Source organism: Spodoptera frugiperda, chromosome 18 (assembly GCF_023101765.2).
Source record: "Spodoptera frugiperda isolate SF20-4 chromosome 18, AGI-APGP_CSIRO_Sfru_2.0, whole genome shotgun sequence".
NCBI lineage: Eukaryota > Metazoa > Arthropoda > Insecta > Lepidoptera > Noctuidae > Spodoptera > Spodoptera frugiperda.
Genome location: NC_064229.1, coordinates 6,255,598 through 6,273,833, shown reverse-complemented (window position 1 = coordinate 6,273,833; position 18,236 = coordinate 6,255,598). Strand labels below are relative to the sequence as shown.

At 33.9% G+C, this 18,236-nt stretch overlaps 3 protein-coding genes across 4 annotated transcripts in view; 2 read left to right on the top strand and 1 right to left on the bottom strand.

The window, feature by feature from the left end:
- Positions 1–3,518: 3,518 nt before the first annotated feature.
- Positions 3,519–4,434, bottom strand: LOC118277925 (proteasome assembly chaperone 2). The gene has a single exon (XM_035596946.2). The coding sequence runs from the start codon at positions 4,316–4,318 to the stop codon at positions 3,578–3,580; it is 741 nt and encodes a 246-aa protein (XP_035452839.2). The 5' UTR covers positions 4,319–4,434; the 3' UTR covers positions 3,519–3,577.
- A 184-nt stretch (positions 4,435–4,618) lies between these two features.
- LOC118277924 (peroxisomal biogenesis factor 3) lies at positions 4,619–6,876 on the top strand. Of its 2 annotated transcripts, XM_035596945.2 has the most exons (3): positions 4,619–4,745; positions 4,834–4,893; positions 5,334–6,876. In XM_035596945.2, the coding sequence occupies exon 3, from the start codon at positions 5,550–5,552 to the stop codon at positions 6,669–6,671; it is 1,122 nt and encodes a 373-aa protein (XP_035452838.1). In that variant the 5' UTR covers positions 4,619–4,745; positions 4,834–4,893; positions 5,334–5,549; the 3' UTR covers positions 6,672–6,876. The 2 variants fall into 2 exon arrangements, with proteins under 2 accessions (XP_035452838.1, XP_050556259.1); XM_050700302.1 differs by having other exon boundaries at positions 4,627–4,893.
- A 2,359-nt stretch (positions 6,877–9,235) lies between these two features.
- Positions 9,236–18,236, top strand: part of LOC118278277 (glycoprotein 3-alpha-L-fucosyltransferase A) — a 28,236-nt gene continuing 19,235 nt past the window's right edge. Inside the window, exons 1-2 of the mRNA XM_050700291.1 lie at positions 9,236–9,398; positions 9,977–10,354. The gene's annotated coding sequence lies outside the window, so the exon portion shown is untranslated. The remainder of the gene's footprint in view (positions 9,399–9,976; positions 10,355–18,236) is intronic.

Below are 18,236 nucleotides of genomic sequence, written 5' to 3'. Positions count from 1 at the left end.
GGCAACCTTTTTAAAACAATAGGTGTCTGAATGAATACTAGTGCATACTCAGATATTCCGTGTCTTTAGTCTTGGAGACACACACGGAGCACGTACCAACTTAAATGTAGCTGCATTCCGGTAATACTATGCAAGCATTCGAAGAATACAAAATTCTTACAGCATTTTAGCGCTTTCACTTCAAATATGCCAACATTTTTATACACAGAGGATAGTGTAGCATACAATACTCGTCCTTATAACCTTACATTTTAGGTTGATAACGATAATCTCAAAAATTATAAAAAGTACCTACCTAAAATTTATATATTTTTTTTATAACATCACGCCTTTTATCCCCGAAAGGGTAGGTAGAGGTGCACATTATGGCACGTTATGCCACTGTACAATGTACACCTACATTTCACAATTTATGTTGTAAGTATGTAATAGGTGGTGAATCTATTGCCATATACCGGGCACATATCCAGATTCCGTGCTACTGAGAAATTTTCGAAAAAAACTAAAAAAGCCCAGTAGCACTTTGCCCGACCCGAAAATCGAACCCGAGACCCCTTGCCCGGCAGTCGCACTTGTAACCACTCGGCCAATTAGGCAGTCTAAAACTTATATTGCCCATCATACAGAAATTATTTCATGATACCAGAGCCTAAGTTCGCACGTTACATGAACAGTGAAATGATATCCAACGGCAATTACTTTAATTATTATCATGTGTAGCAGTTACAAAGTTGACGTCCCTACGAATATAGGTTTATTGCTCTTGTTAACCTGTTTAGTTTTGGGTGCAAACGTAATTTCCTGGACTCTTGTTTTAACTGCCTAACATTAGCAAATAAGTTATAAAAAATGTTAGTTTAAAGTTACAGCAACGTCACGTCTTTTATCCCTGAAGGAGTAAGTAGAGGTGCACATTACGGCACGTAGGTAATGCCACTGTACAATGTACAGCCACTTTTTTACCATTTGTGTAATAAGTCCCATGTAATAGAGGGTGAACCTATTGCCATTTACTAGTTAAAGATGTTAGTCTTCCGCTTAATTTGCTTAGATTTGAATTAAGCACTTATACTGTTGTTTTATTAAAATAACCTACCTAGTATGATAGCTCAATTAACGTATTGTTTATCTGTAAGCACCTACTAGCTTATATATACATATATATTATAGCCATACCTAAGTATGGGTAGGAGCTTATCATGAGCCCCTTTAAAGATGAGCCCTACCTAAACGTTTCTTCTTTTGTTTATGAACGCACAATACACTAACGACTACAACCATCGGACTTAGAAACTTTATAAGTGTGTATTATATTTTCTTATATACAAGTAGGTACGCAACCGCTTAGTTAATGAAAACCAACATTAAGAAAGGAACTAACATAATTTACCGAACAAAGTTTCAGGCAAAATGTTCGTTCTTTATATTAATTAACTGCCTAATTAACAATACTAATGATGATAGTTACTTATTACCTTATTTCGCAAGTCTAGTCATATTTATGACATGAAAAAAGTGCTAAAATTATTCTGAAATTATTGATCAACTTCTTTGTGAACCTACTTTGTTGTTTTATACGATATTGCTGGCTAGGTACACTAAGGTAGGTAGTAAATTAGAGAACAGGTACAGTACCTATATTATTTCTAAAAATAGGATAATCAAGTATTTTATTTATTTTCTGTATTTTAGGTCATGTCAGTACCCCGTGCGTACGGCGCATCGGGTTCCGCGCGCGCCTCAATGACCCAGAACACCACAGATAGGGCCCAGCAGAGTGATGCCCGATCCGGAGCTGCGGACAACGTAAAAGGTTTAGTCAGTAAGAGTCTGACACTCCCTCCCGCCTCACCCATGGCGGCAGAAGTCATTGGATGATATTCCCCTTCAAAAAAAAAGTACTTTGTATCGATGCTACAAATCTTGCACAGATTCAGGATAATTTTCAAATTTTTAGTACCATGTAAATATGTATAAGTACTTAATTGTTACCTAGAAGTTCACCAGATCACCCACATCATCAACGTAGCATAGGTAACTGGCTCAAATGTGTGTTCACAATAAGCAACAAAATACCTATGTACCTACCATAAATCCTCACGTTGAAGTTCTTACGCCACAGATAATACCTACACTTTTTAATAAATAGCAATAAGTAGTAGTGGTAGATACCCACCCTCCTACATATCTATAGCTAACCATAGACTCCACTTTTCTATTTTATATCCATGTCATAATCGCGGTCGGAGTGAAATTAATTAAAACAAGCACCAAGGCTGAATGTTAAGTGGGAGATATTACTCATAGGAATAATAATGATTGCAAATATCTACTTAAGTAGTGTCTGTCTAAGAATAAGGATTTTATAACTGTAATTTTTAAGTACATAATGTTAATAAATTTGCTTATAGCTTTGAAGTTTCTAAGTTTTACAGAGAAACGTTCTTGTGAAAAAAGTCTGTGCCCAAAAAGTAACATGAGTGGCAAATACCAAAGTGACTTTTCCGAGTTATAATTAGTTACCTATGTACTAGGTACAGACTTTCTCGGTTTATATAAACATCACTAATAGATATAGTTAGGTACGTTTAAATCGCCAATATGCCTTGTCTGCTACAAAACAGACTAAGGTCACATACGCACTTTCTTAATTATAAAATATAAAGTAACTGGCTGACTAATACCATCATTGTCATCATGGTCCCACCTGTAAGTCGGAAACTAAGCAGGTATTCGTATAACATTAATTTATAAACCTCCTATTATCACTTAAGATTTTGTGAGAGTTTAACCCTAAATCAAAAAGTTTGGACTCATTTACTCAGATCGTGCAAATTAAAATTATGAATAATTAGGTCAATCTTATAATTAAATTGAGGGTCGCCTCGCAGTTCCATTCTACATCCGTAACAATAGAATAATGCTTTATCTAGTCACAAATTAGAGCAATGAGGACGAATGGGAATATCAGTTAGGTAGTTGGTAGTATGATGGCTGATTAATGACTGACTGGCGAAGAAGCTTACAGAAAACGATATAAATAAAATTTAAATTGATTGAAATAAAAGATACCTATATGACTCACTTCCAACAACACGATTCGATCTTGACAATTTTTAATAATCGTGAATTCTGGAGTGACTTATAGCGCCATCTAGTTCTATTTATACGAACTTTACCATTTGCTCTAGCTTCCAAAATAATTCTTACCTACTATCGCTCCGTTTATGTTGGTTACTAGCACTTCCACCGAAGTGCTATTTTATTTATGACTAAATTTTATATAAAGTGCTATTTTAATGAACAAGTGATAAAATTATTTTTTATCAAAAATTGGTAATATTTATTGGGTATGTAACCTTTGTGCAATCATACAAAACTAGGAAGTTAAATTAGTAACAATTAGATTTTTAGTCCTATTTTATGAAAATAGTTTTATAGATATTGGTAAAGAACCATTGGTGTGCAAAGCAAACCCACACATAATCAGGTATTTTCTTAAAATAAAAATAAGCAAATATACTAAAAATATTAATTTAATAAACATATTTTTATTATTTAACATTCTAGTATAAATTTAATAAATATTTTTAGGTGGTGGCCCTCCGTACATGAGGTTCCATGACACTGGAGGGACTAATTGTGAGAATAGGTCTGAATCATTGAAGAGTGGTATAACGGTGTTCAAGTACTGCACCATTTCATAAGCATCAGGTATATTGTCTCCCTCCGATGCAAATTTGTATAGTAGTAAGCATGGCACAGACTTCTCCTTGGTTATTTCAAACAGTAATGATGCAAAGCCGCCTCCAAGTATTTTCACAGGCTCGCCACTGGTTTCATGTTCAACCCAATCCAAAGTCCTCAGCTTATTTGTGTACAAACATAGATCATTCACCACATATCGGAAAGGTGATGTCATTATATGCTTCCTCTCATGAGCAAAACTACTAGTTAGTATTACAACATCCTTGATATTTTGACCCTTGAATTTGTCCACGACTTCTGTGAGGAATTGCTTTGCATACTTATAAACTAGCGGTGCCCTCAACAGCAGAATTACCACTTTCCTTTCAGCACACTGATAAAGTTCACAGCAACTTGATATAGAGTTAGACCCAATCTTATAAGGATCGTATCCCGATATAGGAATAAGTGCTGGACTGTAAATTATTCCAACCTTCGTCATGTGTAAAGAAGAAATCATTAAATCACCAGCTAGTTGCCCAACATTTCCAACTGCCACACTTGGTATAACCAATGTATATCCAGTAAAATCACAGTCTGTTAATATTTTCCAATGATTAACTTGAGCCATTGTTATGGACACTAAAATTTTTATAAGCCCGGAAGAATTTAAACAAAATTCAAAATCACGATTATCAACAATCCAAAATAACCACAACTCATCTATAGAGAGGTTCTGACAGCTACAAAAAAAAACTATGAATGAATGACTAACTATTTAGTAAAAAAATAGTTATCAAATAAAATTGATTGAGCAAATAATAGAAATATTTGTACAAACAAATAAATAACTTGTTTTCAAGCTTAAATATTTTATTTATTTAGTAACAAGCTCAACAGTGATGTGAATGAATGAATGAAGGATGTACTGACTTTATTTATAAGGCAACACTAAACTGGTTCTCGTTTCTCTTCTCTGTAAAAAAAGGAAAATATTAATTCTCTGTTCTCAGATAGACAGACAGGCACATTTCCTACATTTTTACAACATTTCATACGTAAGCCTTATTAGATGTTATATTTCTGTTTTTGTTTAAAAGTGCCATTATTTTATTGCCCTTATCACTGATTATGACCGAAACACAGTTACAGGATCCACAGTTAGAAAGCTTTATCCTCACAGAAACACAGAAACAACGTTTCCAAGTAAGTCCTTTTATTAAATATTGCCAAAATTCTACCGAAATATAAGATTGCTCAAGGTACCATACCTAATCAAGTTTCGCAGGCCACCTTCGACCTTTGACCGAACATTGTTTAGTTTACCTAATGAGCTCTATTGTTTTAATTCATACTTTTCGACCTTTATCACACTAAATTTTAAATGAATTTATTCGCTTTTAAGTAACTGACTAATGCAGATTAAATAGAATCTCATTGACTAAAGTCCTTGACTTAAAATGATAGTAACAATTGATAATAATATAATATAGTGTTTTATCATGCAGTATTTATTGTAACTTGAATATTTTAATATTAATTCCCATATAATGATATGTATTTACTAATAGGCATAATGAATTCCTCATAGAAATTCATTGGAAGTTATATATTTATTCATGTATTGTTTTATTTTTCCTTTGAAGGTTCTTGTCCACGGGCTGACAGACACATGCTGGGACACTTGCATGGGCCGGCCTTCTAACCGGCTGGACTCCAAGACAGAGGTGTGCATAATGAATTGTGTGGAAAGATTCATTGACGCTACAACGTTCATAACAAGACGATTGATGAACACAACTAAGTACCGTTCCGACGCACCTCTTGTATTCCAGTAAAGTAAGCATACAACTGTACACAAAATGTTGGAAGGACTCAAGGACTTTTTGCGCCGTCACAAACGCAAGTTTATTGTGACAGGTGCTGTGTTTGGTGGATTATATTTATTAACTGGCTATGCACAAAGAAAATTGCGAGAATGGCAGGAAAAGGAGGCCAAAAGATTTTTCGAAATGACTCGTAAAAAACAACACTTTGAGAGCACTGAACGTACATGTAATCAAACAATATTATCACTGTCCAAAATTGTGACAGAAAGTATTTTAAGTATATTAAACACTGAAGAAATAGTTCAGAAACTGCAGGATAATCCAGAAAACAAATTAGCATTATGGGAACAATTGAAGATAATGATATTTACAAGAATATGTGTCCTTGTGTATGCACTGAACATATTGCAAGTGATACTACGAGTACAGCTCAACATTATTGGTGGTTATCTGTACAGAGATTCAGTCCACGAGGAAGATTCACTGGTGGATGGTGACTTGCAAGCAAAGTATTTGTCTCTGTGCCACCATTTTGTAGATAGAGGTGTGGAAGACTTAGTGAAACAGATAGAGTCAGCTGTGAAGAAGGTTGTTGAACCTGTTTCTTTAAAGAAAAAGATGACATTGCGAGAGGTGGAGCAAATATTCTGGTCTATACAAACCATATTGTGTACAGATACCACAGAAGGTGACCCTGTAAAGAAAATGGTGCAGTACTTAATGGGTAATGCAGAGATCAGCGGGGCAAAGCTAGACACCATTGTTAAAGAAACAATGGATCTATTAGAAAGTGATGAGGTCACCACCGTTACCATGTCATCTGTAAGCCGTAGCTTTTCATCCATCATAGATGAAATTGCCAATTTATTTGTATCCAAATCTGCACCCACCAGTAAGAATCATTTAGAGCTAAATGTTGATCATGTGATCACGAATGGGGCATTGAAACTAGGAGCAAGTCCTGACACTTTTGTAGATGTCAATAAGGTAGAGATACACTTTGTAAAACTCTTACCTGTTATTAGTGAACTCATTACAAAGAACACATGTAAGGGTAACACTAACATTCCAGATTTATTGACTCAGCAACTCACACTAAGTGACAAGTTGAAACTTCTAGGGGCTAACATATATGAAGTATTCAGTAGTGCTTAGGCTCATATTTAAATATGTAAATGGCCCCTGCATTGGCCTTTAATTAAAGTAATAAATAATAATGTCTCAATCACATCTATGTAATGGAGGCAGAAATAGTGTCACAATTTATTATTGTTTCATGTCTAGGTATTGTGGTAGATAAGCTTTTTTGTAATTCTTGCATTTTGGGGACAGTAATAAAAGTTATAATTAAATAAAACAATCGTTTTCTTGTTGACATTGTATCCGTAATCTGAAATGAAATCAACATCTTCCCTCCACCCTAGTTAAAAGCAGACAACCATGAGTGATCCATTTGCTTATTATCCCTTAAATAAAAAAATACTTAATTATCTTATGATAAAATGTAACATTGAACCACTTACAGATGGTAATAGTCTGCAGTTATGTATGAAAAAAAAACGTACCTACATAACACTCGAGTACGTATAAATGTATCGATCTTAAAATCGATGACCTACTATGAGTTGTCAATGTTATCACTACCTGTATACATCTGTTATGCGGGTTGATTGTCACCACGAGTGGGGGCGATTAAAGTTCAAACAAGTCTGTCGTATTGACAACGTAAGTGCGACAAACAATACCTACCTTCCTAAGTAAACGTTAGGACGTTGTCGTGTATTATGTTCAAATTATATATAAACTTTGCTACAGTTGTATATAATCCCGAATTTAGTTATATTCTAGCTGATTTAAAACCACTTCGGTATCCCGTGATCCTGTCAATCATACTTGATAATAAATTATTGTACCGATATATTTTAGTGCGGCATATTTATATTACTAGTTTCTTACAAATAATAATTAATTATATTCTAGTTAATTACATTGTTTGCATCCATACTACGCTTGGTCCAATGTTATTTATTAATTTTGCTATTCGTCAACAGATGGCGCTAGTAGTAACAAACTTGGTACGTGCGTGAATATTCACTATATTTTTTGTAGTAATAGCTTTTTATATTCTCAATGGTTCAAGTGTGAAAAATTGATTTAGATACTAAAGTTTTTTATTGCGTACTGCATAATGTCGGTCCGCGCAAAAGTAGGTAGGTGAGTGAAATATGGACGAAAATCGCGGGAAACATTATCGATTTTAAACAATAATATTTTTTTTAATGGAATATTGACACTTGATGTAGATAGGTGTCTAGCGTTCTTGTATCATCAATTTGACACAATTTTGGTTGAAGGGCACCGTAATTCTTATCGCTTGCTATAATTTAGTGATTGGTAAGGATAAATTTCGTTGTAAAACTTTATTGAAAACTGTTTTTACAGCGATAAGCAATCACGATTTACGGAATTACGGACGTATAGTGCTAAGCTAGGTATGTTTACTTTAGTTTCATGCTATTAAATGTTAAATAGCATGAAACTAAAATGCTCGGTTATAGCATGTTTACGACATGAACGCTAATTAAAAACAACCTCTTAAAAATTATAGGTACATACAGCACTGCAGAAAGAAAAAAGTCTTACTAACATTGACCCCATTATTTCCTCCTTCGTTTATTGTTATCGATTTTTTTTTTATTATATGGTTATCTTTTAAATGGTCTTCTTAAACAATCGTAGTGATTTAATAATTTAGGTTTGAAAGCAGAGTGGCATAGCAACACTAGTGGTGTATAAGTAATTATGTCGATGGAAGCCCGTGGCAAATCCAGCAATGCGGAGAGCTACCACCCAATACAAAAAAAGAGAAATCCAGATGAAAACCTCTGCCCGTAGCATTTTGCCGACTTGCCACCACGGCACAGGGTGGAATAAGTGGCGTAACTACGAAGTTACTCCACTTATAGTGGTTACATACCTACATATTTTATGTAATTTATAGATAAGAACTGTTTTAGTAAAAAAAACCTATACGAGGAGTAGCTACGCTACCATTGAACGTTTAAAAAGGGACTCTACTTTAAACCGGAAAAAGTCGTTCTTTCGTTCAACTAAAAATAATATTGTAGAAATCTATTTAAAAACGGCAATTAATTTTAATCAAGACGTTCTGATCTCTTGTTCGTTTCGGCATCTAAATGAGTGACAGTGGGTAAGTAGAACGGCTCCCTGTACTTTTTTAAAAATAAATGCAGCCGATACAATATTACGACATTTGGTCACAGCAACACAGCTGTAATGTTATGCAATGTTTAAGATATTTTGATGAATGCTGAAAACAGTTCCGTGCACATGTTCCAATCATTCAAAGATTTAACCAAATTCTTCTCTTCTATGGAATTTATTTAAGTATAGTTTCAAGATATAGTTTATTGGGACGAAGACATGAGACGTAAATTAAACATTCATTAGTCCATCTGCTAATGGAAGAATATTAGATACCAACCTAGTTCTTATTTCGTAAAAATGAAAGATTTATATGTAAAAAAAATACAAATTAAAAAGGAGAGGCTGAATATCGCTACAGGGATATAGGTACGTAATGGAGGTAGATAAATGCGGATGCGGATCTGATTGCGATATTTTTTTTATCAATCGCCAGAACGTGTTATGTTCTTAAATCCGTTTAAAGAGGAAAAATACATGGAGAGTATTTTTAAAAATTAATCTACAAGGCAATATTTAATGACGCATTTATTATCTACAATTGAATAACGATTAGATATATTGTTTAGATATAATTTATGGCTCGTTCGTGCATATCCAGTACAGCACTTGAAACCCTGTGGTGTTGGCATTTTAATACACATAAGAAATAAATAGGTATGTATTTTTACCTATAAATTAATGTTACCTATACCTAGGTACATACAATAATTCATAAAAGTCGAACTCTATTATTATCATTTGTGTAAAAATAAAAAATGATTTTGTAGATACTGATTCGCCCCTTACAGTTAAAATCTCTTGAATAGGAAGGTTTACAGGGGAAACCTTTGCAAATATTCATGCCTATATGCATGGCTACCGTTTAGTGATCCGTAGCGTCTTGGAAGTAAATCGGACACACGTGTTTACATAGATCGATCTTTCTGCTAATAGTTCAACGCTGTGTGTGTACACAGGTACCTGCTTGTGCCTACCTATTGGCGACACTCTAATGTTACCTACTATTGGCAGTACTAATTTACTATTACATTTTCTACATAATATTCAATATGTATTGAAAAAAAACTTTGATTAGTACCTAAATAACGACTTTAATGAACCGCCTACGTTTCTAAATGCCTTGATTCCTTATGACCCTTCAGGAAAACTGGAGATATCGCTACTTAAGTCCTGTTTACCTACATCTCTACCTTAAATATTTTTAGATAGCTAGCTATTGATAATACTTTCAGTGTTTCACGTGTGGCGTGAGCACCAGCAGACGAAGTGACGTCCACCTGGAGCGGTGGGTGTGTGCACCGTGTGCCTGTCAATGCGGAGTGGATATGCGGCAAGCGGCGTGACGCGGCCTGCGCACGCAGCCTCGGCCCGTAGCTGCCAATAACCCGCTAGAAGCCGTAGAGCGCGCGCCACTCGCTCCTGAACAAAATATCGACGCGTAAACCTACTACCACCCTAATAACTCGTTCCGAAAACTGTGCCATAGTTTTACAGTGCAACCGTTCACAATAAATCGCTGGATTGTATGAAATTATCGCTCTTCATGAAAACAGTCGATCAGTGCACCGCGTTATCAGTTTATCAGTGAACTGTTAAACACGATTTTTCACGTAAGTACAATATTATATTATTTATATATGTATATTTATTTTACGGAATCTGTTTATTCGATTCTATTTCTTATCTTACTGTGTGTGTAAATAAATACTTCCCGCATCGTATAGAGAGGTCTTTGAATCAGAAATCAGAATGATTCTCGCGTTAAAAATTGACTGAAAATTGTGTTATTCCGGCATTTTTTCTTAGAATATTCAAAGAGTGTGCCTACGTTCGTGATGGAAGAAAATACTTGTACTTTTAGTCATGTTTTTCTATTTCCTACCAAAGACTGCGGTATGTGTACAGTGAATAATTCAACCAAGTCTCGATTTACAATAAATAAATAACACGACGTACGACTACATTATGTCGCTTGCATTACTTACGTAAGTTATTATTTCCACAATTTACTTTTCCTTATTATTTGATTGATAAGTAGATACCTTCACTTTAGGTACAATCTTTACAGTTTCTGCTAATTAGTTTATTCCACGGTATTTAAAACCTAGGTAGGTACACAGGTATTAAAATTATTTCGTTTAGCCATTATTTTAAAAATGAAACTAGAATACATATAAACATTTGACAATAAAAATAATAATTAAGAAATTTACTTTAAAAATCCAGATAAAATTATCTATAAAAGCTAATTTCAGCTAAACGGTTGCTGAAACTGCCTCGCAATTATAATAAATCTTTATATCTATAGTATCTATACATATAATAAAATCGTAGAAAAGTGCTGTCTGTACATTGAAAATAAAAATAAAAAAAATAGCAGGGGTTATTGTTATGTCGATGTCGAACCCAAAAATGTAATTAACTTTTTTTTTGTCTGTTTGTCTGTTTGTCTGTTTGTCTGTTCGTCTGTGCGCGCTAATCTCAGAAACGGCTGATCCGAGTTGGATGCGGTTTAAACGAATATATTGTGGGATGCTTAAATTTACATTTAGTGTTTGTTTCATGTCAATCGGTTCATAAATAAAAAAGTTATGTCAAATTAAAGAATCACGTCGAACATTCTATGCTTATACCATTAATCTCCGCAACTATTTGACGGATTTGGTTGAAATTTGGTACAGATATAGTTTAGAACCTTAGAAAGGACATAGATATATTTTTATTTCAAAAATCAAAAAATAAAAATAAGAAATAAATTATTTATAAATAATTCTATGTCGATCGTTACACGACTTCTGTTCATGTTATTGTTTTAATTTATCGAAAAAAAGTAAATAAATAGTAAAAAGGTATGAAAAAAATAATATCAATATAATAAAACATATAGTACAAAGAAAATGCTCTAACGGAGTATAGATAATTCTATGTCGATCGTTACACGACTTCGGTTCATGTTATTGTTTTAATTCATCGAAAAAAAGTAAATAAATAGTAAAAAGGTATGAAAAAAATAATATCAATATAATTAAACTTTTAGTACAAAGAAAATGCCCGAACGGAGTATAAATAAATAATCCAAGTTGTCTTTATCCTCGATAGATGGCGTTGGGATCGAAATAGATCGCGCTATGGTTTCGTTACATTCATTTGGTTGGGTATCGGCCGAGCGCTTCGGTACTATCGTAGAAAAAGTGTATTATCAGTCGTATGATTAATTGTCTGTAGTGGTCCTGCTGTTTCGTATATTCTAAATTGGTTTCGTTGTATTTGTCAATTAATAAGTTTATTTGTTGGGTTTTCCTGGTTTTTTGGTTAAACTATTTAACGTAGGTTTAGTTTGATATCGATTATTAGTAGTTACTGTAGTTTAAGCTTGGTTATTATAGCATAGAGGATAGGTTGTAATATAGTTTCTTTTTTAATTGTTATAAATTCGTAATTCGTAGCTTTCTTTAGTTTTAAGTTAGTTTAAGTCCGTTTTTAAACTATTTTTTCAATGCCCGAAGTGAGTATACATCTATTAAATTCAAACGCAGAGCTCATTATGTTGATTTTTGAAGAGTTCCCTGGAATATCTTCCACATCTCATTTTTGAAGAGATCCCGCGAGATCGGGAACTATGTGGTTAAAACCAAAAATTTGCCGGAAGTCACTATTCCACGCGAACGAAGTCGCGGGCAAAAGCTAGTCTGGAATAAAACAGTTATAAACAAGAATACCTAACTATAATTATATTTTTTTTGGTTTTGTTTTATTATGTAGATAAGTAAACATAGCTAATTGCGGTTTTATGGGTGTGTTTATTAAACAAAACAGATAAAATATGAGAAAATTACATACATATGAATGTGTAATCTGCTATACAACTACCTAATTATAAATGGACTGTATCTAAGTAAGTGATACCAATTATAATGTACAAGATTACAATTATATGTTGATGTAGGTACCTAACTACTATGTCAATTTAACCGTGATATTATATCATGTAGTGTAACTATAGTCAATTTGCTTTCACTCAATATTTTAATGAACATACAAACTCTAGCTAATTCATTAAAATACTTCATATGAAGAATCCTCCTTTATAAACCGTGAGGAACATAGTTACCATTCTTTTTGTAGATAGGTACATTTAGGTATCATAATATGTTCCTATGTAGATACGTATGTAAATTCTATTCTAGTAAAAGTTCAAAGAAAGAAAATATATAAAAAAAAACTGAAAATAAAACATGTTTCACAATCACCTTTGAAAAGAAATAGATAGTAATTTGTAAATTAATAGGTAGATCACTTGAAACGTAGATAACGAGACAATAGCTCTTTACACTTCAAACTCCAGTTCACAAAATTAATTTTGTCACACACAAACGTTGACGGAAAGCATCGTAAGGAAACCATCTTTTTATGTCTTTTTTTGAGGTGGGAAAATCGTCAAATGACGTCTCCCGCCTTGGGCGAGGCGAGAGGGAGTGTCAGACTCTTACTGACTAAAAACAACCCAGTTTCTACTCCTGCTTTTCTAACCGGAGCCTCGGTAAACCCGCTACTAGATACATCTTGGGAACCCTTCAAAAGGCTCCTAACTTTAGCAGAAAAACTCGAGAGTGTGACATTGTTACGTCACTGAACTTTGCGGGTTACTATCACTACCAATAAGGGATACCGGGTTCTCTTCATTGACCTAGAACTCTCATTGTAATCACTGTTTCCGTCATATTCCTAAGAAGACCCGTGACTCTCTTGAGCCTCACCGTGATCGTCAGTAAACCTTGACTCAGTCAACTTGACGTAATCTGAAATCGCCAATCCGCCTTCAGCAAGCGTGGTGTTCGTTTTCAATGGGAGAAAAGGATTTTGCTTAGCAGGTGATAAGTTTACATTTTTACATTTTATAGATACTATCTTAATATATATCCGCATTAAAAGCGGATATAGATAGGAGCTTAGGTAAGCACTATAAGTAAATACTACTTATCTCCCTGTATCTACGATTTAGATTAGATACTTTTATTAATACATTTTATACATATATCGGTAAGATCGGGTTGCTTTGACCGTAATGGGGTAACTTTGACCCAAATTCTATAACCAATAGGAATCCAGAACAAAGCGTATATTTTAATTTTCATTGGTCTAAATGTTTGGGTCAAACTTATCTCCTAAAGTCAAAGAAACCCGATCTTATGGTACCTACCTACTTAATGTAATCGACAAAAGAACTGCTACCATAGCACAGACTTTTACGGAGATCGACAATATTGTAGCTTTTATTCACATTAGTAATCGATTCTACTAACTGAATAATTCAGTTATTTTTTCCAAGGGCGGAAAATCATTCAATGACATCTCCCACCTTGAGCGAGGCGAGAGAGAGTATCAGACTCTTACTGACTAAAAACCACCCCGTTCTTACTCCTGATTTCGAGCCGGAGCCCCAGTAAACTCGCTAGGTGGTCCGCAGCTCCGGACTATTATTCAGTTAGGATACTGAATCCAATCATTTCTGTTCATAATGCTATTTGTATCTACCGTAGACAGACCTCGAGATACGCAAGTACCAAAAAGGAAACAATGGCTAGTTTATATTTTAATTAAGTACTCTGGTTAACGAGTGCTATGTTTATCTGTTATTGGAAAAGTGCCACACAACACGGATCATCAATTCTTTATCTAACCAGTGATTTATTAATTCATGAAAATTCATGGAAATGGAATTAATTCTCAATTCTTTATTGCATTTACATACTCAAGTACTTACTACCTATTTTATTTGATTTTTTTAAGGGGGAAAATCATCCAATGACTTCTTCTGCCTTGCGAAAGGGAATGTCAGACTCTTACTGACTAAAAACCACCCCGTTTCTACTCCTGCTTTTCGAGCCAGAGCCCCGGTAAACCCGCTAGGTAGTCCGTAGCTCCGGATACTTACCATTCATTTAACACGTTACGTACAAGCGTAAGCCACCCCAATCTTTTAAATTCCTATAATGAGATTAGGACCTTACTGCAAAAAAATAAAGTACAAATTCGTTATCACAGTTGTTTAGTTGTGGTGTGTTGTGTATTGAAAGGTTGATTATTATTATAGCTAACGTAACACATAGGTACAAGCATCTTCATTAAGAAATCTAAATGAAATATTAATATGTACACAAGTGTTGATATCAAATTAAAGTGCACGTAGAACACTCAACCTTGCCAATATCAGTACGAAACTATCTATACTAATATTATAAAGCTGAAGAGTTTGTTTGTTTGTTTGTTTGTTTGTTTGTTTGTTTGAACGCGTCAATCTCCGAAAATACTGGTCCGATTTGCATTTGTGTTGTATAGTCCATTTATCGAGGAAGGCTATAAAACATCACGCTATGACCAATAGGAGCCGAGCAAAGCGGGTAAAACCGCGCGGAAGTAGCTAGTATGTTATAAAGGACATAATTACTATATGCCATAGGTTTGTTAGTTTCATTAGATATTAAAAATTCATTTATTATTTTAATTGTTTTCATTAATAGGTAATCATTAACTAGTCTCTTTGGTATTTCTATTTTGCATGTTTTTTTTTATGTATTTCTTTTATTCCAAACTAAAAAAATAAGTTTAAAGTCTGATTATAATATGTTTTTCCATTGATCATTATTGATAATCTTGTAATATTTTACCCAACAGCATTCCTTATCATTAATTATTTCTGTTAATTATGCGGATATTACAATTGGCTGCGATATTATTAATGTATTTTTGAATTTCTTTTTCCTATATTGAATCATGTAGGTATATGTATAGTATTGCTGCTGTTTTTTTCCTGAATAAATTAAATGACTAAATAATCACCACGTTTTAAATTTGGTTTTCCTGCCTGTTAGGGGACCCTATTTGGAACGATAAGGAACCGCTATAAAAGTGTGAGCAAATTAATATCAATTTATTAATTAAATAGACACATACTTGTATTTGTATGTTGATGAGAATCTAAATACCTACATGTTTATTTTACCGGAAAAATCTGAATACTTATAAATGTGTCTTCTTAAAACACCTAATCAGCATTTAAGAAAGTGCCCAGACCACCATATTGTGATCTGACCAATCTTGTTCGACCCACGATATACACGAACACAACAAGTGCGATCGTCACGCCAGAGAGTAGTTTGTTTAACTTCTCGTCATTACAGATGACCAGTTTGACTTAACCTGGTATGATCACTAACGCCCGAATACTCAAACGCTACTCAATTTTAAGTTGTACTTAAATATCGTGCTATCTCTGTCTTTTTATAAAGAATTGATAGTGACAGAACTACATTTGAGATCGTCTTAAAATTGAGTAGCGTTTGAGTATTCGGGCATAAGAGTGGCTTACTGCATAACATCCAGGCCATGCTCTTAAAAAAGAAGACCGGGATCTTCTCGGCGAAAACAGGCTTGAAGAAGTTCCCAATAATTAATATAGCTACATATAAAACCTTCTAACTAGCTGCTTGTTGTACATTATTGTCTAGATACCTAGAAACACTGCCATGTTACCTACAGCTTAGTTTATGGTCCCATCCTGATCTATTCTCTGAAACTGATAAGGTAGATGTATGCGGCTGACAATCGGCAGCCATGTGCGTACGCCATTCCTCTCAACACAATAGTAGTCTTGTTCGATTGGAAGTTTATTCGTAAACGTCTTCAGTTTTCATAACATACTATCGTGAATTCTTTGAGGGATGAGCGAACAATGTATTTCCTACTTAGTCAATCAATTATTATAATATAATTGTACTCTATGGTCTTCATTCGCGGTCTCTTATTCATATTCTGCATTTAAAATTAGAATACTTCTTTTACTTTCTTTAAATAGCTTTAGTACGGTATATGTATAGGTACTACCAACATAATATGTATAGATATTGGTACATATAGTTACTTACTATGGTTTGTGTTTTACCTATTACTCACACAAAATGAAGATAAGTAGGGTCTATATCTCTAACCTTAGCTAGTAATTACTACCTACTTCCGATAACGTTCCATACTAAATTACAAATACGAAAGAACCTACCTACATATATACGTCTGTTAGTTACATCTTCACACAAAAACTACTGAACTGATTTTAATGAACTATGCTACAGAGATAGATAGCTACTTTACTTAATTTTAACTATGAAGTTAAATAATATGGACCTTTCTTAAACAATGTCGTTTTCTTAAACAAATATGTAAAGGGTATTATACTGTATAATCCTCGAAGAAAGAGTATGTCTATCAAGTCTTAATTTTTGTAATCTGTTGACAAAGTTCTAGATCATTGTAATTTTTGCATATCTTGTAAAATTCTCTATTATACTATAACTATTTTTATTATGTACTTACACACTTTGAATCGTTTGTTTACGACAGTGGTTACCAACCGGTGATCCGGGAAAAAAGCAAAATGTGGTCCACCAAAATATAAGAAAGATACTCAAGACAATACCTAATAAAACCATACCATTCCTAAGACCAAAAAGGCCGGCAACGCACTTGTAACGATTCTGATGTTTCGGGTGTCCAAAGGCGGCAGAAATGGCTTACCATTAGGTTATCCGTATGCTCGTTTAAAATAATTACCGCTACAATACCACTGGCACTTTGAAGTTTTTAAATAATACAAACAAACACAAACTTTCACTTAGTTATGGGTTAGTTGCCGCTATAATAGTAGGATACTGTAGCTAGTGTATGTTCATCAGTGTCACGTTACTTGGAAACTGCTCACTCCGTCACACATGATGTTTGAAAATAATTAGCCGGAATGTTTTGATTTACTCACTGAATGATACTTAATACTTTACTCTGCCGGGCTGCTTCATTATCTTTAATGATTTTTTGTACCCACTTATGGGTATAATGGTTTGTGGCGATCATTTGTTGATGTTTTCGCGTAGTACTTAATTATCGTAAACCATGTTACTAAGTATGGTTCGGTTCGGTAATACTCGACTGTTTTCTCTACATTCTTATGTACAATATAATTGTGTATTCTAATCTTAATATATTTTCATACTTCAATAAAAACCATTAAAAGTATAAATAGTATTTCAGAAATATAGATTAGTGTAAGTTGATACTGCAAAACAACTTTAACTAACTGCATTATAAAAATACAGTAAAAAATAGGTTGTACTGAAACAATCCAGAGACTATGTTAGTCTAGTTTAAACCAGACGAAAGAGCAATCTGACAGCCAATCAGACTGTGAATTACGACATTGCGCAACCGAACAAAAAATAAAAATAAACAAAAGAAGTGGCGTCTGTATTATTTTGGCCGCTATCGTTTGTTTACATTGGAAATTGGGTTTATGAAGTATCAACATTCGATATTTCTACAAATCGATTTATTTTTAAACTCCTTAACTAATCTTTCCAGGAAACACGTTCGTGCTTTGTAAAAAAGCTGAGGCAAAGGTGTGCTTAGAGTAGATTAGTCGAGTAGACATATTTTTTTTCGGTA

Excerpts from the sequence above, each read along its gene's own strand:
- LOC118277925 (XM_035596946.2), bottom strand. The coding sequence starts at position 4,318 with ATGGCTCAAGTTAATCATTGGAAAATATTAACAGACTGTGATTTTACT.
- LOC118277924 (XM_035596945.2), top strand. The coding sequence starts at position 5,550 with ATGTTGGAAGGACTCAAGGACTTTTTGCGCCGTCACAAACGCAAGTTT.